Here is a 25074-nt window from a genome sequence, read left to right as displayed (position 1 = left end):
TAGGTGAAATATTTGCAAGGTATTCCAGACCATTCTGATGACATTGTTTTAGGGGTGGTATCGATATGCTGATCTCTGTGGAAGATCAAAGGATACCTGAACATCGGATCATAAGCTCTAAGTGGTAGATGGGTCTGCATACAAAGTGATAGGACGAGAGTAAAGAAGCTCATAACTTCATAAGCAACTAGATGACAATCTGCAAGTCTACTTCTAGTTCAAAGCTATTCCAGTTTATTCCGATTAAAAACAAGGATGTACACAGATTGATAGTATGAATCATTGATCAATGAAAAATGAGACATTTTTATTAGACTTCTGGAACCAAGAGAGATGAGTACAGTATACAATGATCTTGTTATATAAAAGGTCCCAACTATTGTAAGCATGTAGCTTTATAACTATACACAACTACCGAGAACAAAACGTGGTATACTAAACACCTATAGCTATCTTATATTTATTGATTAACAGTATTTCCAGACTAGTCGGAACAATATCATTCACAAGTTTTATATCCACTGGAGACACATAGCTTGATCTGCTTAGAAAATAGCCATCCCTTCGCTGCACTCCTAACAAAATGGCCACAAAAAACCAGTAAAACACCTGCAGTAGATGCATGTCATCAGAATGGAGCAGACATCGTTTTTTTGTTTTTTTGGGTACAAAGAAAAGGAGCAGACTTTCATCAAGGTAAATGTTATGCAAGCCTAAAGATCAATAACACGGTTGTGCATTAATGGATTCACTCAAATGATTGAAAATATATGCATGACAAGAATAAAGCAATAAAGAGTAACTAGAATCTGCTTTCACCATCCCAGTACAGAATCAATAAAGGTAGAGAATTATACAATTGAAAAGAATAGAATGAGAGAGAACTATTTAGCATACTATGATATAGTAATAAATTATCATCAAATTTTGGATTGGAATCTTCTCGGTTCTTCAGACGCTTATGCAGGGTCAGGGTGGTTATTAGAAATGAGGATTTGTGTGAAAAATTCAAATCTTGCATCTACTACGTATAAAGGCAAGAGCATCTAAACCAAGCAATGGAATATAATCCCAATTCCTCTGTATTTTTGTCCACTTTAAAGTTTAATTTAACAACATATAGCAAACCATTCCTTGCAATAAATTTACAGAAATGTTACAAGAGAAAGGGGTAGTCTCACTTGATAAGGGAAATGCTTGGCCCTTGAGTGTGCCTTGGGAGAAATCTCCTAGCTGGCTATCAATGAAACCTGGTAAAGGGATGCATACTCTCTTGACCTGTTCAAAATCTTATTGAACAACTCGTAAGGAAATAGAAAATAGACAAGGATAAGAAGTATGCTATAATCTTCTCACCAACATCTTCCCACATAACCGAAGGGTTTCCATCCAACAACACTATTTATCATTTCAACCAATTGCTGTTTCCAGATGAATGGACAGGGAACTATTGTAAGCAGCTGGACTGGAGGCACATATTACTATCCACTTTGAAAAGTTGCAATTCCTTCGCTTCAGTCCTGCTTATCTTACTTTTTTATTCTGCTGCCTCCAACAGAATGAAACATATATGCTGTAACTATATTTCGAACATAGTGAACAAAAGGAGCAGACTTTCATCATAAGCTCAAGTGAAGAGAGTTCAGTCATCAGAAGAAAGTTCTAATGTTTTCAGGAGCTACAGTATTTTGTTAAACACAAGCAAGAAGGCCACTTTTCACTGTCTCAAACTCTCAACCCATTAACTTTTGAGCTCTTCAATTTAGTGAAAAGGGTTCACCATGTTCCTCCACCATTGTAGTCAAGTCAACCTATGTTTACCAATCACATTTCTCGATCCTTGAAAAATGAAACATCTGTAAGCAGCATTTGAAAGAGCCATTTGTTAAAGGAATAATGAAAATGCATCTAGTACAAAACTGAAGGGGTTACTGAATCCGAAAATGTCATTGACTTCATATTTAAACGAATCCAAGAAAAGACCCATCGCAAGCCCAGCTTTCCAATAATTAAACTTGGTTATCAGGCTTTTAGTCTTCTTCAATAAAGGAAGAGAAGCCTTGTACATGAGGGCCCCAATCCCCTCCACAATAAGCACAGCCAACCCCTCCACAATAAGCACAGCCAAGGCCGCAGAGAGAATGTCCCAGTCTCCCGTTTGCCCAATAACAGTAGCATAAGCAGTTGAACAATAGAAACCGACTAGGAAGAAAAGTATTTTCACAGGTAAACCTCTCCTTATCTCTCCAATTCTGGCACCTAACTTGGATTGAATAGCTTGGATAACCCTAATTAATCTTGTTGTGCCTGTAGTGCCATTTGTTGGAGATGGGTCTAACCCACTGTTATCTACACTGCTTCTGACAGACCATGAAATCCTCCTGTACAGTTCAATAGAACACAAGAAATTATACCAGAGGAAACGTTCAGTACTCCAATATATTATCTTTAAGTGCACTCAATTGTAGAGGTAAGCACTCAAAGATTTGAAGTCTTAAACACTCAAATGCCAGAAAAAGCAGAGGAAAGAGGTTTAAAATATATTTTCAAATAGGTTGTCATGGTAAAATATCTCAGTCACTTTCTTTCTATGAACATCATACCACATGTTAAGATCCTATCACAAATTCAATTTGCATGGTGACTTACTTGAAATTGTTGACTAGAAGAGGTTCAGGCATACAGAAGAAACAGCAGCGAGAATTGAGCTTGTGCCCAAAAGTACTAGTAGGTTTGTAAGACATTGCACAAAGACCCAGCGCTATAACTCTGGAACCAACACACTTAGAAGATAAAAGCTTAACATTTCTCGGATAGGTAGGCACTGTAATTGCAGTCGCCATTATCATATACAACCTGCAAGCAACAATTCACAATACAAGTCTAAATAATGGGGGTATCCAATGAAAATTATCCTCAACAAGTATGATTATAAAAAAATTATCTTTCGATTAAGATACAGGGTTTTCAAGTAAACAAGTATTTTCCACCTCATAGATTAGTCCAATTTGACTATTCTCTGTATTGCCAAACACCAAACTCCTACAAGACATCGATATACAGATGACCCAACAATGTAAAAAGTTATCACATTCCAATTTATTTGACACAGAATAGGCATTCTTAGGTGACAGTTGATTTCCATTTTCACTTCTTGGGTTTAAAAATCTACTTCTATATATCCACCAGTAACCATTTCAATTAACTGGAAAGTAATCTTATGAAACTGAACAGATGTTTTCCACAGATTTCAGTCATAGTTTGAGTCCTGTCTAATTCTGGGTTAAACTAATGTATCACACTGAAACACAAGAAACAGAGCACATTCATATTAAGTAGGAAACTGGGTCTTGCAATCCACCTCCAACCTTCCTCCAGAGAAGAAAATAGTTTATAGAAGTTTAATAAACAAAGGGTATTTTGCATCTAATGCAATTCATCAAGTAAGCTTTGACTAAACGTAATATCAACTTACTAAGAACCCAGAAAGAAAAAAGGAAAAAGAACAAGAATTTAAGAGAAAGAAGAGGCTTTTCTTACAGTTTGAGGCTCTCACACAAAATAAGCTTTGGGATGGAGAATCAGCTTTGCTTCAGCTATGAATGACTTTCTTCCTTTCATTTTGGTTAATGTACTTTTTTGGACTTTTCTGTTGGGTGTACTGAGTAAAACTTCTGGTGTGGTGCCATAAAAACTGGGGCTATAGTTAACCCGGCCCACGACCCATGTCACCAGTCTTCCTATTTTACTTTATGAGACAGAGAAGAGAGAAAGAATCCCAAATTGAGGCGAAAGTTTCGGTTTTTAGTAAAAGGCAACTGATTTTGAAGCTATGGCGGTGGAACCCCAAGTTTCCAATTAGGGTTTGCAGACCCTGATCTTAAACCCATCACAGAAATTTAGGGTTTTTGGAGGAGGAGGTAGGTCTAATCGACTCTAAAGGTTAGGGCTTTGAAGAGTCTCGGGCTTTGGATCGCTGCTGAGGGTGAAAGGAGGAGTCTTTATCAGGTAACTGAGTAGATTTGGTTATGTGGGTTGAGTAAAATTGCTTATGGTTTCTGAATCGTTAATCTTTTTAAATGTGATTTTAGGTTGAAGGGTGTATTATTATGTTTGGTAGATGCAGTCTGGGGCTGATATGCAATTCTAACAGGTAAGCAGCTCATGCCCATTTCTCATTTTTGTAATATATGATTTGGGATTTTTTTTTTTGTTTCTTGTTTTTCCTATAAATAGAAATTTGTGTGATAAGTTATAGTTTTTGTTTTAGTCTTATTGTGTATGGTATAATCTGAAATATATGGTGTGATTGGATGAGAAAGTAGAATGATATTCTTGGTGTGGACTATTGTATGAGACTGAATTTTAAGTAATTTTTGAAGACTGTCCTGATAATGTGGTCCTAATGTTCTAGGTAAGTATTGTTTTTGTATCGTATAATAATTTCTTTGGTTCTTTGATGCGGATCAGCTGCCGTAATTGCAATGCGGTATCACTTTTTTCTTTTTGTTTTACCATATGTTTGATGTTGGATCATTATGTTTTGTATTTTTTCGTACTTAACTACTTACCTTTTAGCCGGTTTTCTTTTCGCCCCATCATTTCCTCTCTTTTTGCCAATCACACGGTAGGCATCGGGAAGTGAAAATAAGGATCATGTAAAAATTTGGATGTGGTTTTTGTCTTTAAACAAAAACAATGTTTTCTTATTCGTTTTGCTGTGAACCTTTGATTACATATGTGAGCCTCAGGTAGTTCCTGAACTATAAATAATACACCTTATCATACTTGGCATTCCTCAAGCCATCAGGTGATCATACAAGACTCTAAGTTGTGTTCTTGAATCATTTGTGTATACAGTGTGTGCTTACATATGGTACATATTCATGAAGCTTAATTTGATTCAACTTTCTTGTACCACATTCCCCATGCTTTTTCCAGAATAGAATTGAGTATATGCACTGTCACATATGAAGGGACAATCTTGATAGCAACCTTAACGTTTAGAATGTTGAGGTATTTGAATGTTTATTTAGTTCATGTATCTTAGTTATACGATGTTATTCTCACTGAGTTTGAACTAAGTTTAATATGTGTGGAATTGTGGATGAGGATAGTATAATTGGTTGTACAGAATGTCATGTTTCGACCTAAATCAACTTCCCCATATTCATAGCCCTGTCAGTTTCTTTAAAGGAAAAGCAAATTGATTAATCATTGAGTTTGTTGGAGTCATGCTTGCTAAGTAACAAGAGTACTTCTGCTGGGTGCAGATTCCATCTAGTTTCCTCTCTGAGTAGTGTTTGTTTTTTGAAACTACCTGATACATGCCAATGCTTCATTTGAAGTTTTCTCATCTGGGAAATAAATTGTTCGTCTTCAAATTTGTACTGATTCTAGAGTTTTCTCACAGACAGATAAGAACATGGGGAATGTTAGAATAGGTTTATGATGTATTTCTTGGTTAGGGTAGAAGATTGGTCATGTTCTGGAAGTCTTGAACATTCTATTGAGTGACCAGAGAACCACTAAGACATGAAGATATTCATCAGATAGGCTGTCTGCATTTAGGCATCATCTGAACATTGTTGGAAAACCTGGCGACGTACATTCTTATTTAGCCATAGTCTTCTTATGTATAAAGCTGTTTATATAAAGATGCATTGCACAGAGAATTGCTGTAATGTTCTTGATAACCACATTATTTCTGTATTACGACCTGGTTTCAAGATAAGTGAAAACACTTGTGTTAATGTTGCAGGTCTGCTAGTGTTAGAGGTTTTTCTGAAGGATTTCACTTTAACCACTCCTTTTGGAAGTAGCTATGCTACCCACTGGAGCGCGAGATACACAACTCCGTGAGAGCAATAGCCAGAAGGTTCACCCACAACCGATGGAAGAGTCAATGAATCAGAATCCAGAAGCTGTGGAAGCCCTGATATCTAAGGTTTTTACAAACATCTCGTCCCTGAAATCAGCTTACATCCAGCTCCAAGCTGCTCATACTCCCTATGACCCTGACAAAATTCAAGCTGCTGATAAACTTGTTATTTCTGAGCTGAAAAACCTCTCTGAACTTAAGCACTTCTACAGGGAGAACAATCCCAGCCCAGTATGTGTTTCTCCACAGGATTCCCGCTTAGCTGCAGAAATACAAGAACAACAAATTCTGCTGAAAACCTATGGGGTTATGGTTAAAAAGTTCCAGTCTGAGATCCAGAATAAAGATTCTGAAATCATGCAGCTTCAGCAGCATATTGAGGAGGCAAAACAGAAGCAAGCTAAGTTGGAAAAGAACCTAAAGCTTAGGGGCTTGTCTACAAAAGAATCAGAAGCTTCTGCCGGTGAAAATGGATTTTCTCCTGTGGATTTAACCCCTGATCTCTTCACATCGGTTGTTGAAGCTGCATATAAAGCTATTCATGACTTTGCCAAACCATTGATCAACATGATGAAAGCAGCTGGGTGGGACCTTGATGCAGCTGCCAACTCAATTGAACCGACCGTTGTTTATGCAAAGAGACCTCACAAGAAGTATGCATTTGAGTCTCATATATGCCAAAGAATGTTCAGTGGCTTCCAGCAGGAAAGCTTCTCCATCAAATCAGACAATCTAACAGTAAATAAGGAGAGCTTCTTCCACCAATTTCTCACTCTGCGGGACATGGATCCATTGGACATGCTTGGCCAAACTCCAGATTCTATTTTTGGGAGATTTTGCAGGAGCAAGTACCTAGTAGTGGTTCACCCGAAAATGGAGACTTCATTTTTTGGGAATTTAGATCAACGAAATTATATAATGGGTGGTGGTCATCCAAGGACTCCGTTTTACCAGGCTTTCTTAAAACTGGCCAAGTCAATATGGCTTTTGCACAGGTTGGCCTTTTCGTTTGATCCTCATGTTGAGATCTTCCAGGTTAAGAGGGGGAGTGAGTTTTCAGAGGTTTACATGGAAAGTGTGGTGAAGAATTTGATAATGGATGAAGGTGATCAAAAGCCTAAGGTTGGTCTCATGGTGATGCCTGGTTTTTGGGTTGGAGGCAGTGTGATTCAAAGTCGAGTTTATCTCTCTGGTATGAAGGTTGCTGAATGACAGGCCAGATCCGTTCTGTTCGATGTCCATATGGGTATGTGGTGTTTTATACAGTCTGTTGCTACTCTCCATATATTGTTGTTTGTATTTTTCTTGTATAATTGTAAGATGAAATAGCTATTAAATATCAATCACTCTCTCTATCGTTTCTGGCATGTGTTCTGTAATAACTTATAAGCAGACGTATTGTCATCTTTTCTTAGAATCTGGTGTAAAGAAACTACGAGGGAATGAGTCAATTTGGATTACTATTATGTAGTATGAATCTGTTCGATTTGTTTGGAGCATTTTATTGCCATATACATGTTCAGCTTTAGGTACTTAATTTCTGAAATTGTCTACCTGTGTCATTCGGGTACAATTCTGTTAGGATTCAGATCCTTTATTATGTCCTATACTGAATGGTATTTGATTTTTGAAGATTTTCTTTATGATATGGCTTCATCTGAGTCCCTGATATGCTCTCTTAGATCCTCCAGGGCATAAGAGGCTCGCTTTGTTTCTTGTAAACTGAACCTGGGGTCATAACTCATAACCAGGACTAGAAAACTGATTAACCTCGCCATTTTATGTTGAGATGTAATGCGGAGAAATGATATCTAGGACTAGGAGTGAAATTTCTATCTATGCAGTGTGATATCAAATTCTAGACTATGGCCAACAGATTTTGATCAGAAACTGTTTCTGATTCTCTTTTTTGGTTGGGACTATGAATCTTGGGACTTGGGAGCCCTTGTCCCAAGCATATCATGTCTAAGCTAACATGTTGACATCTTCATAGGAAATAGGTAGCATATTCATCTTATTCTTTGTACAAGGAGAAGGTAAGCATGTTTTACTTGGTCAATGCAAGGTTGCTTGCAGTAAGTATGTTGGTGAAACAAAGACAACAAATGTCAGTAATACGAGATCTTGCAAAATGAATTGCATGCAAGATGTTCCAAGATTGTAGCGGAGGAAAAGGATCATCTTGATTGATTTTCCGAAAAACCATCTAAACCCACCCACATGATTGATTGCCCACTAGCGTGGTGTTCCTTCCCCACTCCACTAGCACTATCCTATAACATATAATTAGTGTTTCGTTAATACATTACTCTAGAATCTCGTTACAAAATTGTAAGGATTGTGTTCCTAACATAAATCCTAGTATACTTATTTAATGCGCAATCATTCTGTTAACCTTCTAATTTGTTTTGGATGGCTAATATCATCTTTGCAAGATAGACAACCATATATTGTAGTAAATTGTTAATATATAATCAGGATCACAAAAGCTAGAGCTCCACCTGGCACCAATTGGCTAAACGCATTCGTGGCCACAATAGCGGGAATCGTTACCTTAAAGCCACCCGAACAACCAGCACTCTGAAGATGAGTAAGCTTATTGATACGAAAACATTACCCTAAACAACCAGGACCATCATGCTCACCGGTACAGTAACCATCGCCATTCATACAACTATGGGCTGTTACCAGGCTAAGCACCATTATTAGCAAAAAGAACCAGAAAATGACCCTCCTCCCATTCGTAATCATCATGACACCTTCGGGGACCCCAGATGAGCCCCTTGAAACCATCACAGGAATTAAGAACCTTGCTAACCAAGTAAAGACCATCCGGATCAGTAATCAAATTCACCCCAAGTAGTGTGAGATACACCACATCTGAATCCCCCAAAGCAAGCTTGGCAACCAAATGGGGCACCATAAGATCAACAGCAGACATACTAGAGTATGCGAAGGTGCTAACAAAGAAGCCCTAATCCTAAGAGATCCAGCTGAAAAAGAAAACGCTGGAACGTGTATGTGAAGTTCTTGTTACTAAAAAAATTTAATAACAGATGGACATTCTTTTGTTCCTCTAAGATTAATTCCTCTTTACTGTATCGATCAAGATAGTTTTGCACTTTTGTTCATGGTTTCAGTGTAATTAATGGTAGAACAATGAAACGTAGAATACAAAGTGATCGATCGAAAGAGAAAGAAACGTAAACTACATGAAACTTTGACCAACATATATAATATACAACACGTGCTAATTGTCTTTCCCATGAAGTTCTGCAGATGTTGGCTACCCAGAAATAGAGAATCAAGGTTGATCTAGCCAGGCATGCATTCCTTCACAATAAAGATTCTTGCTGTCTGTCAAACATAATGCAAATGGTAGGCAGATACTTGTCATAGTTATCACCTTAAATAGTAAACAATTTTGATCTAATCCGGATTTTTAATGGGATATCGATCTTCTAGACCCAAATATAATAATGAACACAATTTTTTGCAGCTTAATGCACTTAAAGCGCACGTTAAGCCAACCATGTGTTCATCCATGTGATAACCCTTATATCCCTAGCTATATAATTACCTTCTTACTCCATGACATCTATCAGACTCAGAAATTCAAACCCTCTTTATCATTTTGACATTCCTCATTTCCCTCATCAGAATAAAAATGGCCAAACTTTGCCTTTCTTTGCTGCTAATCCTCCTTTCCATCTTCTCCCTTTCGAGCACGGTGGAGCCAGCCTTTTCCGGACATACTGCTCGACGTTCCAGGGCTCGAGCCAACATCGAAGCCGCATGCCGGACCACCCGCTACCCGGACCTATGCGTCCACTGCCTCACCACCTACGTCAAACCCAACATGACCATCCAAAACCCCCAGCAACTTGCCCAAGTCGCCTTGACTGCAAGCCTCTACCGTGCCCTATATGCTAGGGCGTTCGTGCTCAAGGTAGCAAAAGAGCTTAACACACTGAAGAGGGAAAACCAAGTTGTCCGAGATTGCTTGCAGCAGATAAACGATAGCGTGGACCAACTCAGTGGATCGATCAAGGAACTACGTCGTTTGGGGCAAGAATCTGTGGGTGATGACCTGTTTTGGCACATAAGCAACGTTGAGACATGGGTTGGCACTGCTCTAACTGATGCAAACGATTGTGTAAATGCCCTTCCGGGACCAAACATGAGCAAACTGAAGGCGACTATTAAAGGAAAGATGCTCAATGTGGCTCAGACGGCTAGTAATGCACTGGCTTTGTTTCATAGTTTTGCTGCAAGGTATAAAGCTGCCAGTGCCACCAAGAAGCCCTAGGAGCCTAAGCTAGCTATAATAGCTAAATAGCTAGCCTTTTCATCAGGATGGATGCGTTTTGTTTTTGTGTCGTGGGTTTAATCTTGTTCATTATTTGTGTGTTAAATACTTGTTGATGTTAATATATGTTTGTATGAACGTACTCACACAGTGAAGGGATCGATGTTAATACTTAATACCAAGTTTTTCTACGTCTTGGAAAGTTGTCTGTAATATCTTTCTAGTATATATGTTAACCATGTTTGTATCCGAGGGTGTTTTTCCGAGAAAATAATAATAACATCAATATTAATAAGAGATGAATAGGAGGCATTTCTGTACGTATCTCTGTTTCTACGATCATCGGATCCATGACCATGTTTACGGTACGTCCTCCCGGGAATTAATCAACCTAGTTTTGATTACGGTCATCAGCATTTCAATTTTATCCAACATTTTGATCACCATATATCTTGGTACGTATATGGCTATTTTTTTTTTTGGGGTGCTTAAACTGAGATAAGAATCAACCATTTCAATTATTAAAGAGAAATTTAGATAAATGACCAATTTTCAGCCTTCAAGATGACTTTTGACCTACATTTAAGAAATAGTTGAAAAATAACCTTTTGGTAAGGTAAAATGACTAAAATAGTCTCTTGTTTGGTAGATGAAGGCTTTCGTATGCCGTTTTACCTTCGATGAATATTGTCTGCATACCTTCTAGCCGCACACGGAGACACAGAGCGAGAGAGAGACATAGCCTAGAGATGCAGATCTTTGTGAAAACCGTAACCGGGAAGACCATCACCCTTGAGGTTGAGTCCAGCGACACCATCAACAACGTCAAGGCCAACTGGCCAAGATCCAAGAGAAGGAAAGTATCCCGCTGGACATCATTTTCCAAGAGAAGGATGGCCGTACTCTTGCTAATTACAGCACTCAGATAGAATCAACTCTACTTAGAAGGCTTCGTGGTGGTATTATACTATTATCGAGCCTTTTCTCATGGTATTGGCTAGGAAGTACAATCAAGAGAGTGTTATGCACTCCTCAAGAGGAAATGTCCACTTATCTCCTTTGACATGTCCTTCACTTTGGTCGAGTTCGGATTTGCTAAGAATATTGATTAGTTTAGTTGTACGAACAAACTTAATATCTTAATTGAGTCGGTCAAGATAAAATCTGTTTGTCAAAATGCTTCTTCGATTGCTCAACATCTCTTTTCAACTGAGAAACAAAACAAGATCATTGATGTATTTGGCTAATCAAATACCACGGTCTAATCCAATCCTGGAAATACAGCATCCCACTTTTTTTAACTACTCAAGCCAAACCCTACTCCTAACAAGTTGCTGGCTTTAAATACCAGCTACGATCGATCTTTCAAATGAATGAAGGTCTTGAGTGAGAACCCCAAAGGAAGTTCCTATTGGTTCTGTCAAGGTCAATCCAACTGGTCACAAACATCATAAGGTGCTGCTCTTCGCCGAGCACCTGCCAACAAATTTTCATTGAAAGAAAGTTGGCCTAATCATTGAAAGCCTAAAACTGGGTGGAGGTATTGGTGGCCGTGTGTGCTATCAGCTAGAGAAACAGACCAGTCAAATAAAAGAACGCACAAATTGAAGAAGACGGTAAGCACAAATTGAAGGATATTGTAGTCTTTTTAATTCTCATTTGGGTTAGATTTCAATGAATTTGAAAAATAAGGTTAAAACTCAATTGAAGTGTCAAGTAATTACTCGACAGTGTAGTAGGATGTCCGCAAAAATGCAAAAAATTGAAAACCCTCCTTATACATGATGCGGGAAGCGTGAACACGATAGTAAGAGGCTCCGTCAAGCGTCGAAAGCCATATGAGATGAGCTAGAATCCACTAGCAATTACGGGCACAGCCGTAAGAAAAATAGAGAAACTTCTCTAATATTTGTTTTTTTTATTGATAACTTGAATGAAAATTACAATAAGAGATGTCTTATATAGGGCACATAGCATAAACCTAATACAACTAGAAAATATAAAGAACAATTTATTGTAGACTAAAACTAGGAAACCTAATTAAACCTGATTAAATAAAAATCGGAAATAAAATCCTAGATACTGAAGAATATTACGTTTGGAATCTCAGTCAAGATTTTGCTCGAGAATCCCGATATATCCAAAAGAGTAATTTATGATTAATTCCATCATTAAGAAGCCTATTTGAATACCAATTTCCAATATTCAAATTATTCTTCTTAATGTGAAGACGCTTCTTTCTTTTCGAGATTTTTGGTTGAAATTGGCTAAAATCTCGTCCTACATCAATACAAATAAATGTTCTTGTTCTTGCATAATTTAACTTGTTTCGTGGTTGGAGTCAGTGGGACCATCAATTTTCACATCCAGCTAGAGGAGGGAAACAGGTCGGCCCGGCCCGTCCAAACCTTTTTTAAGCGAACTTATTCGTGCTTCATGTCGTGTTTGGGCCGTCCTATTTATTAACGTGTCGGGCTCCTGCCGGTCCATTTACTTGAACATTAAGTCTGACCCGGTCTATGGTCGAAGCCCATATCGTGTCGGGCCGTGCTCTTGCCGGGCCAATAAACGGGCCTTGCTTGGGCCATCCCAAATTTAGGTACAATTTTAAAATTTTAATTTGAGTATTATTTTTTTATTTGGAATTGAAAGTTAATTTTATTCAACTACTTAGAAATAAGACTCTCAAATACTTTTCCCTAATCTTAATTTTCTAAGAATCTAAGATTAGTTTCCTAACGGTTTGTTTCTATTTCACTATAAGAAAGAAAGAAAGAAAAAATTGCTCTTGCCCATTTATCCAATTTGGGCCCAACAAATGCCCACTTGCTCCACTAAAAGATTTGTGTGCCCATTTACCCAATTTAAATGTAAAAAGACAAGTTTGCCCTTCAAATAATTAAAAAGTCATTGGAGACTTCGCGGGACTCCGATCACCGACCAGAGGTTTGCCGGAGGTTCCCAAAGAGGTCGCTGGAGAGTTTTATTACCCCCAATAAATTTTTATTAGGGGGCAATAAAATGTTTATTGGGTATTATTAGGGGCAATAAAAAGTTTATTAGGGAGCAATAAAACAGGACGTCGGACTCCGGTCATTGGTCCGGATGTTGCCTGAAGTTCGAAAGAGGTTGACGGAGATTGTTATTCCCCCCCCCCCCCCCCCAATAAAACTAGGGGCAATAAAAAGTTTATTAGGTATTATTGGGGGGGGGGCGTAAAAAGTTTATTGAGTATTATTGGGGGTCGATAAAACCGGACTCTGGACTCCGGTCACCGGCTGCCGGATTCGACCAGAGTCTGGCGAAGTCTCTCTCTCTAAGTGACAAAGGGGAGAGGGCAAAATTGTCCCAAAAATAAACAAAAAATAATAAAAAATAACTTAATTGGGTATTAGAGAAAAAAATATGTAACTTGTTGGGTAAGTGGGCAATCTTATAAGATGTTTGGATAAATGGAGTTAGTGCAGCTCAAATTTGGGTAAATGGACATTTTTTCAAGAAAATATTCAAAAGTGTATTATTTTTTATTTTTATAAAGTGAAGATTTAGTATCATATTTTTTTTTCTCAATTCTATAGTTGTATTATTGTGAGATTAATATTCTTCAATAAATATATGTCACGCCCCGAATTTTAAATACAATTAAAATCCGAAACATGAATTATACAACTTAAAAGAATAAACGTCCTGAATTTTTTCTCACAACAACCACACTTCACACCTCTCAATAATACATCTCACAATTTACAAAGCTGTAAACTGAAACAAAAACTCTAACCCTCACGATCTCCGCCTTGATCTTCCTGACCTGTAGGATTTCCCGCTACACCATTTGAATTTAATAGTGCACCGGGAATTGGCAACAACACAAAACCCGGTAAGCTTTAAAGAAATCTTTAAAGCTCGTATGAGTAAACAAGAAATGAACGGTTGATTTATTAAATCATATTTCTTTTAACTCAAGCAAAACAACCAACAATCACAACAACCACAAAGCAATCCACAATCCCCAAAATCAGTCACTAAAATCACCACTCTAAATCACCAAAGATTAATACGGGATCTAAACTCACATATTTCTTTCCAAAACCCCGAAAGCGTATTTATACAAATACGGTGACTGACAGACTAGAGCTCTAACTGAATCGTAGCCCATCACCTGGCCTAGGTTATGGCATCCGACGTGATTATCAATATCGTAGTTCATCAACATAGGTTAGAACATCCGATACACATACTCAACTTAGCCCATCACCCAATGAGGGTTGGGGCGTCTCTTACACTCGACCAATCGTAGCCCATCATCCACCTAGTATTAGAGCATCCGATTCCCCCATACTGGTCACTATGTTGATCCTAAAACCAAAATCGAGTACAATAATATTCTTTCACACAATAGGATCAATAATACCATGATACGTACTATTATTGTGTATATATATGTACTCAAAATACAACTCCAAAAATCACCAATCCATACTCAATCATATCATCACTCAATACCACGTCATCCATAAATTTCCAATATAATTTCACCAATCACTATCATCATAAATGAATATGGTAAATCACGTTTTCGATTTCACATCACTTAAATCATTATAAAATCACACATCTCCATGTCACACCAATCCATATATAACCACGTAAATATATATATACGTAATTATCCGCTCAGGGATAATCACTAATACCAACTATAGTTCAAGCATAAAAATCGTGAAATTCATTTTGTATAATTAAATCATTTTACTTACCTATGGACCGTAGTTGATCAAGCCCATATGATTTAAAACAAATATTTATTTCATAAATATTTTCACACAATTACGACAAAATAAAGTAATTAAATTTATTCGGTTCGTAATATGAACCACGTGAGGTTTACTCACCTCTAAATTCCCGCTGCGTCTTCTTAACAGCTCAAAATACAATTTCACGAATCGTCCGCCAAATCAAACCGTCGATCACCTAATCAAACATGACCTTAACTTAGCCAATAACTCAAAAACATAATCAAACGACAATCCAACGGTCGGATTGAAATTAAATGATGATCCAACGGTCGGATCCTCACGGATCGCCTTCCTAATCACTGTTTTGCATTTATACGAAGATCCAACGGTCGGATCTTCGCCCATGACCACACAAAGCCACTGGGACAGTCATAAGATCATCATATCAAAACTACAAGTCCATCTGACGGTCCTAACTTCACATATCACAAATCTAACGATCGAAATCGATCGAAACTTAAAAATTCATAACTTCATCATACGATATCCAAAAATTATGAATTATATATGCAAACGATCGTATCGACACGTAGAACACAAAAATGGACAGAAACTGTCCTTGGGGTGGCCGGAGGTCGCCGGAAACCACCATCACAGTGGCGGCACCGCCACCCATCCAAAGTCAAAATTAGACAAAACTCCCAACATCAAAGTCCTTCAACTCAACTCCAATTTCACTTTTCATAACTACACCAAAGTCAGATTATAAGCCAAAAAGTAGAATTTTACCTCGCAAGTTTTGAAACCCGAAGAACCCTAGTTTCCCAATCTTCAAAATTCGAGCTCCACAGGTGAAATCGTTGCAAGCCGCTTGGAGGGAAGCATCTACGGCCTCTGGGCTAGAAAAGCCCTCAAAGAACTCGAGCTATGGTGGCCGGAATTGGGAGAACCAAGGTCGGCGATTTTGGGCGTTTTTAGCTCGGCGGAGCAACTTCCCGAGGTTGCAACGGCCTCCACAGTGCTTCCCATGCTAAAAGGCTTCCACAGACGTGTAGGTGGGAGTGTGGTGAACAAAACCCACTCAACAATTTGACCTATTGTGGACGGAGGAGGAAGAATGAAGGAGGCGAAATGGCTACAGTAGCCGAGCTCGGGAGAGAAAAATCTGCAGAAAATTTCCATTTTCGGGATTTTTTTGCTATTTATAGAAATTTCCCCAAATTTCAATTGATCATAACTTTCTCATACGAACTCCGATTTTTGCGTTCCACATATGCACGAGATCGTATCGACGAGCTCTACAACTTTCACGAAGGAAGTTTTCCCAAATTTTGAACGTATAAAAAGTCAACTTTCGCGAGCCCCTAAATAACGTTCGTTTTCGAAATTTAATCGTTCGAACTAATTCCACAACTTCTCCGAGCCTCGTACTCGCTCCCACTATCGTGGAATCATTTCTAAAAATTCACGGAATTTAATTTAGATTTTTCGGGGTATTACAATCCACCATCCTTAAAGAAATTTCGTCCCGAAATTTAAGCGTAAGTCAATTCCTCTTGATTAAGGTTGACCTAACCATCAAATCTCCATCTTTCCCAAAACTGTAGTAATCTACAAAGCCACAACCCTTCGTATAAAAATACATTCCTATGGCCACTAAATCCTTTCATCACGATGTAAATTCACAAAACAACTGCTCAACATCACTCCACATCAATTACACAAAATCATCACGTGGATCATCACTTAGATCTTCACAGAGATTATCTCATAGATCCTCACATAGATCATCACCCTGTACTGGCATACAAGCACAGTAAAGACTCCCACAAAGCGTTTCGCTACTCAATTAACATCACTCAAAACAAATCATTCTCAAAAGCACGCCAATAAAACATGTCACCCAGTGATGATGACTTGGACTTGCTCAATCCTTGAGCTAAGCATTAGGGCTGGCCAATTGGGCCGAAGAAACCGAACCATCCAAATTTCGAACCGGCCCGAACCAATTTGGGTTTAACATTTGGGCCTACCATTCGGGCCGAACGATTGGGCTTAACATTTGGGCCTACCATTTGGGCCTACCATTCGGGCCGAACAATTGGGCTTACTATTTGGGCCTACCAATCGGCCCACCAACTTCCAGCTCGGCTACGGTATGAAATTGTACATACCGTATATACGTATGCATACCGTACAGATCGTATATACGTATGCATACCGTACAACTGTATATTCGTATGCATACCGTACAGACCGTATATACGTATGTATACCGTATATACGTCCGTATATCAAGCATATACGAGACCCAAAAATATTTGTAAGAGGTAGGGTTCGAACTCCCGACCTCAAACACGAAGGTTTTGCTCCCAACCACTGAAGCAAGAGCTGCCTTCATTAATATATGCTCACGTGTTATATTTATTATGTCATAAGTGACATAAATAAAATAACGGGGAAGGCAAGGTTCGAAACCTCAACCTGCCGCACGAAACCTTTGTCCCCTAACCACTGGAGCACAAGCTGCGCTTAATATAATGTGTACAAATTTTATACTTATTATGTCATAAACGAACATAATAAAAATAAACGAGAGGCGAGGTTCGAACCTCAGACCTCTTGTACACGAACTGTACACTCAACCACTCGAGCACGGCTGCTCACGTTATTATCCATACCAATCCTTTTATTTAAACCAACTGTTTCAACTGTTTCAACAATTCGGCCCAAAACATCCAAGACTGTTGCAGAAACCCAGCCCAACGTATCCAAAACTGTTTCAGAAACTCGGCCCATCATGTCCAAAACTGTTTCTGAAACTCGGCCCATCAGGCCTCCACCCACAGCTACAGTGATGCCTTGATCCGAGACAGGCCCAAGTACGGCCCACTTGTGTCACGGCTTATCCCTTCCGTGATTTACGGCAGTCAAATCTGCTTTCGGCTACAGCTGTCTGCCACAGCGCCTCGAGATTCCCTCGGTCCCCTTACACGCTCTCCACGCGCCAACAGCTTTTCCGGGTTTCGGGGCGACTTTAATCCAACGCGTGGATTGAATCTCAGAGATCGTCCATCCAACGGTGGAGATCTGCTCACCTCGTTCTATAAATAGGTGCATCCTGGAGAAAAACTGTTCACACCAAAGAAAAGAAATTTTCCTCCGAGCTCAAGCCTTTCTCTCTCAACTCTTCAGCCTTTCTCTTCTCAAATCCCCAGTTTTTCACTCTCAGATCTTCAATCTTTTCCTCCAAATCTTCAATCCTTCTTTCTCAGATCTTTTCTTCCATTTGAAGATTCGATCTCATCTTCCCTCTGAGAATCTCAGATCTCCAATCACCAGTTCAACAACTCCAATCCTTCTAACAAAATCTCCCTCAAACACTAAACCATGTATTCCTCGATTTTCACATCCTCTCACCCCATGACCCAAGAGCCACGAACTCTGCAACTAATGGAGCTCCAAACCCCGCAACAAATGGAACCACAACAACAGCAACCAACAGAGGAGGGAGGAAACACCCAAGCAGCTGGAAGTAGTGCCAACGTGGATTTCTGGCGAAGCCGTACCAGATGGATTCCTACTCCAGAACAAATAAGAATCCTCAAGGATCTTTACTACGTCAAGGGATTTAAGTGCCCAACTACAGAGCAGATTCACGAGATCTGTCTCCAGCTGAACCAGTATGGGTATGTTGAGGGTAAGAACATTTACTTTTGGTTCCAGAACGTCAGGGCTCGAGAGAAGCAGATGAATAGGTGTAATCAGGCTGCTCCAGTGCCCATGAGAACTAGTTCTCTTGGTACTGGTAGATCCATTGATCTCAATTTTGGGTCCACTGGTTCTACTGGTGCTGGTGGATCCATCGACATCAATTTTGGGCCAGCTGGTGGATCCATTGACATCAATTTTGGGTCCACTAGTTCTACTGATGATGGTAGATCCATTGATCTCAACTTTGGTTCCACCTATTCTACTGGTAATGAAGGATTTCTTGATTTAAATTCTGTTTCATATTCTTCCTCACACTTCAACACTAATACTAGTACAACTCTTTTGGCACAACAGGAGGACAAACATCCCTGCAACAACGAGGAGGAGATCACCAGGAGGTTCAAACTCTTCCTCTGTTCCCCGTGCACGGCGAGGACGTCTTTGGTAACCTGAAGACTACTTCCGAGGAAGGTAGCGCATTGGGTTACTATTCTGGTGGCTCAGGCGGTTATCACAGTGGCTCAAACGTTTCTCTTGAGCTCAGCCTCAACCCATCCGGAGCTGCTGACTAGGCTTAGTATAGAATAGTCCTCGTTTCCCTTTTTGTAATATAAAATCAATAAGATTGTGTGGATGTTTTCTTTTCTTTTTGTTTAACCAACAACAACACCAAGGATCGAACCTTGGTCACTCAATACTCTTTTCAAAACCATCGAGAACTCTGCTGCACACATCTTTCAAAATGATTTATCACAAACAATCATTCAAAACCTAACAATCAATTAAGTCACACAGAGGTCAAACTAGTATCCTCTGAGTCAAACCAAACACAATAATTTCGTCGCTAGAATTAGGGATTAATAAAGCTAAACACTTCCTGAGTTAGCTAGGAAAAACCCACATCTTTAGAGTTACTCTTACAACTCTTATAGAATCTCGATAATTCCATCTATCAATTGCTTCAACAAAAACTCACCACAATTCAATCCCTAACATTTAGCGATTCAGAAATCGAATCAAACTCCATATCACATAGTAATTCACTTGAACCACTATGGATATACCTAACAAGGTCACTAAAATCAATATCCGAAATTGCGTTTAACTATATCACCTAAGATCAATCACCAAAGGCACACACTCTCGTCAAACATCCTTCACAAGAACTGATTCTAACTCTCCCCATTAATTACACCAAAATCAACTCCATTTCAAAACTTTAAGTGTCCCGCCTACTTAAACTTAAAACACAAACAACCTCAAATTCACTTCAGTCCAACTCCATACTACGATCCAAAACTTAAGAAAACTAGTTCAAAAATCAATTTCCTTCACTTAAATAAAACTATGTCCACAAGTCATAGTCAGGTCAACAGACCAAGGTGTCCAAATGGAGAATTTCCAATCCAGTTGTCTTTGTGAAACGCAAAATATCAATCAAAAATGATGCTCGCAACATCAACCACGTATATAAAACACGTTCCTCGAACTCGATTCAATTTTAGAATCACTAAAATTACCACTAGTCCCACTTCAATAACCCTTATGATTATAGGTACTTGTAGACAACTTAAATATATAGTCGTTCGTCTCAATCACTCAAACACAAGATCAAACTCCGTTCCCGCACCTTAAACCATGCTCAACAACTTACAAGCACATGGAAGAATTAACCGCAATAATTCCTTCCCTAACCGCAACACTACTCACAACTCCACATGAGTCAAGAATCTATTCAAAAACATTAGTATATCCGACTTAAAAAGGCAAAATTACTATCGATTAATACTCGTATCCACATTACAGACGAGCATAGGTCCACACCATGCCTTCAACCAACCACTTCAACAATCAAAAGAACCTCATTTCCATAAAACAATCCTCGTTGACTTAACAGAGTTGAATCAAGGGGTTCCTATTCCTCAAGGATTGTAACTCGCGGCCACTGAACTTATTCCAATACGAACCTACAAGACAACTGTAAGGTTCTAAGTACAACCCCTTCGAATCTCCATCACCTAAGGAGTATAGTATGCTTGGCTAATACATGTATAACACTTAAAACACAGTATAAGTCAAATACAAATTCATATTAACCAAGTCAATACTATAGGGAAGGTATTCACGTTCCTAAAACGACCTAGCGGCCTAAACAACTCCCAACACTCACGCATACCCAATGACTTAGCCAATACCGAAGAGCACACGATGGGGATCCGCTGCAGACGGGCCATCACTCGGAAGGTATTGACACATCACCAAATATGCACCTTACGCTCTGATACCAAACTGTCACGCCCCGAATTTTAAATACAATTAAAATCCGAAACATGAATTATACAACTTAAAAGAATAAACGTCCTGAATTTTTTCTCACAACAACCACACTTCACACCTCTCAATAATACATCTCACAATTTACAAAGCTGTAAACTGAAACAAAAACTCTAACCCTCACGATCTCCGCCTTGATCTTCCTGACCTGTAGGATTTCCCGCTACACCATTTGAATTTAATAGTGCACCGGGAATTGGCAACAACACAAAACCCGGTAAGCTTTAAAGAAATCTTTAAAGCTCGTATGAGTAAACAAGAAATGAACGGTTGATTTATTAAATCATATTTCTTTTAACTCAAGCAAAACAACCAACAATCACAACAACCACAAAGCAATCCACAATCCCCAAAATCAGTCACTAAAATCACCACTCTAAATCACCAAAGATTAATACGGGATCTAAACTCACATATTTCTTTCCAAAACCCCGAAAGCGTATTTATACAAATACGGTGACTGACAGACTAGAGCTCTAACTGAATCGTAGCCCATCACCTGGCCTAGGTTATGGCATCCGACGTGATTATCAATATCGTAGTTCATCAACATAGGTTAGAACATCCGATACACATACTCAACTTAGCCCATCACCCAATGAGGGTTGGGGCGTCTCTTACACTCGACCAATCGTAGCCCATCATCCACCTAGTATTAGAGCATCCGATTCCCCCATACTGGTCACTATGTTGATCCTAAAACCAAAATCGAGTACAATAATATTCTTTCACACAATAGGATCAATAATACCATGATACGTACTATTATTGTGTATATATATGTACTCAAAATACAACTCCAAAAATCACCAATCCATACTCAATCATATCATCACTCAATACCACGTCATCCATAAATTTCCAATATAATTTCACCAATCACTATCATCATAAATGAATATGGTAAATCACGTTTTCGATTTCACATCACTTAAATCATTATAAAATCACACATCTCCATGTCACACCAATCCATATATAACCACGTAAATATATATATACGTAATTATCCGCTCAGGGATAATCACTAATACCAACTATAGTTCAAGCATAAAAATCGTGAAATTCATTTTGTATAATTAAATCATTTTACTTACCTATGGACCGTAGTTGATCAAGCCCATATGATTTAAAACAAATATTTATTTCATAAATATTTTCACACAATTACGACAAAATAAAGTAATTAAATTTATTCGGTTCGTAATATGAACCACGTGAGGTTTACTCACCTCTAAATTCCCGCTGCGTCTTCTTAACAGCTCAAAATACAATTTCACGAATCGTCCGCCAAATCAAACCGTCGATCACCTAATCAAACATGACCTTAACTTAGCCAATAACTCAAAAACATAATCAAACGACAATCCAACGGTCGGATTGAAATTAAATGATGATCCAACGGTCGGATCCTCACGGATCGCCTTCCTAATCACTGTTTTGCATTTATACGAAGATCCAACGGTCGGATCTTCGCCCATGACCACACAAAGCCACTGGGACAGTCATAAGATCATCATATCAAAACTACAAGTCCATCTGACGGTCCTAACTTCACATATCACAAATCTAACGATCGAAATCGATCGAAACTTAAAAATTCATAACTTCATCATACGATATCCAAAAATTATGAATTATATATGCAAACGATCGTATCGACACGTAGAACACAAAAATGGACAGAAACTGTCCTTGGGGTGGCCGGAGGTCGCCGGAAACCACCATCACAGTGGCGGCACCGCCACCCATCCAAAGTCAAAATTAGACAAAACTCCCAACATCAAAGTCCTTCAACTCAACTCCAATTTCACTTTTCATAACTACACCAAAGTCAGATTATAAGCCAAAAAGTAGAATTTTACCTCGCAAGTTTTGAAACCCGAAGAACCCTAGTTTCCCAATCTTCAAAATTCGAGCTCCACAGGTGAAATCGTTGCAAGCCGCTTGGAGGGAAGCATCTACGGCCTCTGGGCTAGAAAAGCCCTCAAAGAACTCGAGCTATGGTGGCCGGAATTGGGAGAACCAAGGTCGGCGATTTTGGGCGTTTTTAGCTCGGCGGAGCAACTTCCCGAGGTTGCAACGGCCTCCACAGTGCTTCCCATGCTAAAAGGCTTCCACAGACGTGTAGGTGGGAGTGTGGTGAACAAAACCCACTCAACAATTTGACCTATTGTGGACGGAGGAGGAAGAATGAAGGAGGCGAAATGGCTACAGTAGCCGAGCTCGGGAGAGAAAAATCTGCAGAAAATTTCCATTTTCGGGATTTTTTTGCTATTTATAGAAATTTCCCCAAATTTCAATTGATCATAACTTTCTCATACGAACTCCGATTTTTGCGTTCCACATATGCACGAGATCGTATCGACGAGCTCTACAACTTTCACGAAGGAAGTTTTCCCAAATTTTGAACGTATAAAAAGTCAACTTTCGCGAGCCCCTAAATAACGTTCGTTTTCGAAATTTAATCGTTCGAACTAATTCCACAACTTCTCCGAGCCTCGTACTCGCTCCCACTATCGTGGAATCATTTCTAAAAATTCACGGAATTTAATTTAGATTTTTCGGGGTATTACAATATATATTTAATATATATGAAAAATACTTTTGTCAAAACAATGACATAATGTTTTATTTCACTACTTTGTCAACATTAATGGAATAGAATGGGTGGAATTGTGATGAAACTTTGAGTAAAGAGGTCTAATGTTCAAATCTCATCATTGTAAAAATTTTATATTTTAAAAAATAAAAGGAAATTTTGTGTTTGTAATGGGCCAGCCCGCAATATTTCTTGTTCGGGCCGTGTCGGGCCGATGGGCCCATATACCTCGGCCTAGCCCAGCCCAGCCCGCAAGAATGGACCGTGCCAGGCAGATTTTAAAAGTGCCATGTCCGTGTCATGCTTGGGTTTAGCGGCCTGTTTGTCACCTCTACATCCAAATGGTTTACATATTCGTATTGTGAAAAATTCTTAGGTAGGGCAAACATACCAGCCACGTGGTACGCCCAGTCAATCATGTCTCTCTATTTTTTAATTGTATTTCAAAACAACTCATGTTTAATTATAATGAAATACTCAAAACACCCCCTGCATAGGCAATGATTGGCTGGGCGTACCGCCACGTGACACGTCTGTCCTACCTAAGAATCTCTCTCGTATTGTACGTACTTATGAAGGAGAAGTTTAGATTGATAATTACAATCAAGTAGTACTTATCTATACTACTATCAAGTGAAGAGGTGCAATTATGATAATTGCAAAATAGATTTTTATTAAAAAAAAACTAAACAAAGAATCTCATAACTCATTTTTCTCTCTCCCTATCTTCTCCCTATGGTGACTTTTTCTTCCATAACTGGAAAAAAAAAAAAAATTACTCTTACACATGCGTAGATTATTTAATTTAAGCCCAATATATTTCCCAAAGCAAAAACCCTAGTAGCCAATGCTTCCAACTCATTAGATAGTTTTACACGTCCATGCATGTTCCGATCCTGTTGAGTTAGCGTAATTCAAATTCAAAATTAAGCGTGTGGAAAATAGAAAATTTTTTATAATAATTTTTTCAATTTTTAATTCAACATGTATTACTTGGTTCACCAAATGGGTTCCGGTGTAAGTTTGATATGTTCATGAAGAAATCCATTATCCTTCTCATGTGAATTATATGCGTCAAAAGTCACTCAAATATGTCTATGGAGTATGGAGGGTGAATATATATAATTCACCAAATGGGTTCCCGTGTAAGTTTGATATGTTTATGAATGGAGGGTGAATATATATAATCAAACAGTGCTTGATATTGCTCTACCAACATGATATTGTATTAAATTAAACATTTATATTATGTTTAAGACTTTAAGGTATTGGAGATAATTAATTTTAATCCTTAAATAACTTAAAGCGGTAATTGGGATTCATTTAATAGTTTAGCTTGCTGTGATGCTAGCTCGGCCTCTAAAGTGATGAAGTTTTCACCAGTGTTCTAAAACTCGGCCGCCCAGAATGCCTAGGCGGCGCCTAGGCGCTGGGCGGTGAGTCTCCGCCGCGATTAATGTCAAATCGGTGGAGGTGGGCGGTTGGGGTTTGGGCGGCC

At 38.8% G+C, this 25074-nt stretch overlaps 3 protein-coding genes and 1 long non-coding RNA gene across 9 annotated transcripts; 2 read left to right on the top strand and 2 right to left on the bottom strand.

Moving 5' to 3' along the window:
- Nucleotides 1-282: 282 nt before the first annotated feature.
- On the bottom strand, nt 283-3683 carry LOC133714363 (uncharacterized). 2 transcript variants are annotated; one of them, XM_062140459.1, is made up of 4 exons: nt 3541-3683; nt 2650-2856; nt 1182-2381; nt 283-609 (listed from the first exon to the last, which is right to left on the bottom strand). In XM_062140459.1, the coding sequence occupies exons 2-3, from the start codon at nt 2847-2849 to the stop codon at nt 1886-1888; spliced, it is 696 nt and encodes a 231-aa protein (XP_061996443.1). In that variant the 5' UTR covers nt 2850-2856; nt 3541-3683; the 3' UTR covers nt 283-609; nt 1182-1885. The 2 variants fall into 2 exon arrangements, with proteins under 2 accessions (XP_061996443.1, XP_061996445.1); XM_062140461.1 differs by having other exon boundaries at nt 283-575.
- Nucleotides 3684-3783: 100 nt separating this feature from the next.
- Nucleotides 3784-7354, top strand: LOC133714362 (protein GRAVITROPIC IN THE LIGHT 1). The gene is made up of 3 exons (XM_062140458.1): nt 3784-4008; nt 4092-4153; nt 5762-7354. Exon 3 carries the CDS (start codon nt 5825-5827, stop codon nt 7091-7093), a length of 1269 nt encoding a protein of 422 aa, XP_061996442.1. The 5' UTR covers nt 3784-4008; nt 4092-4153; nt 5762-5824; the 3' UTR covers nt 7094-7354.
- Nucleotides 7355-9497: 2143 nt separating this feature from the next.
- LOC133713473 (pectinesterase inhibitor 9) lies at nt 9498-10488 on the top strand. Its single transcript, XM_062139513.1, has one exon. The coding sequence runs from the start codon at nt 9549-9551 to the stop codon at nt 10188-10190; it is 642 nt and encodes a 213-aa protein (XP_061995497.1). The 5' UTR covers nt 9498-9548; the 3' UTR covers nt 10191-10488.
- A 3324-nt stretch (nt 10489-13812) lies between these two features.
- On the bottom strand, nt 13813-23545 carry LOC133713354 (uncharacterized). 5 transcript variants are annotated; one of them, XR_009847953.1, is made up of 4 exons: nt 22840-23545; nt 15716-22285; nt 15083-15161; nt 13813-14546 (listed from the first exon to the last, which is right to left on the bottom strand). It is a non-coding gene; the product is annotated as an uncharacterized LOC133713354 (long non-coding RNA). The 5 variants fall into 5 exon arrangements; XR_009847951.1 differs by having other exon boundaries at nt 13813-14013; XR_009847952.1 differs by having other exon boundaries at nt 13813-15161; nt 15716-21670; nt 22207-22285.
- Nucleotides 23546-25074: the final 1529 nt, after the last annotated feature.

Source organism: Rosa rugosa, chromosome 6 (assembly GCF_958449725.1).
Source record: "Rosa rugosa chromosome 6, drRosRugo1.1, whole genome shotgun sequence".
In the NCBI taxonomy this organism is placed as follows: Eukaryota; Viridiplantae; Streptophyta; class Magnoliopsida; order Rosales; family Rosaceae; genus Rosa; species Rosa rugosa.
Note: the sequence above shows the minus strand (reverse complement) of the source record. Positions and strands in the feature narration are given on the sequence as shown.

What these genes read in the sequence shown, in the direction of transcription:
- LOC133714363 (XM_062140459.1), bottom strand. Translation starts at nt 2,849, where the DNA reads ATGATAATGGCGACTGCAATTACAGTGCCTACCTATCCGAGAAATGTT. An exon ending in CTTCTAGTCAACAATTTCAA is followed by an intron (nt 2,382 to 2,649) that starts GTAAGTCACCAT and finishes TGAACTGTACAG; the next exon opens with GAGGATTTCATGGTCTGTCA.
- LOC133714362 (XM_062140458.1), top strand. Translation starts at nt 5,825, where the DNA reads ATGCTACCCACTGGAGCGCGAGATACACAACTCCGTGAGAGCAATAGC.
- LOC133713473 (XM_062139513.1), top strand. Translation starts at nt 9,549, where the DNA reads ATGGCCAAACTTTGCCTTTCTTTGCTGCTAATCCTCCTTTCCATCTTC.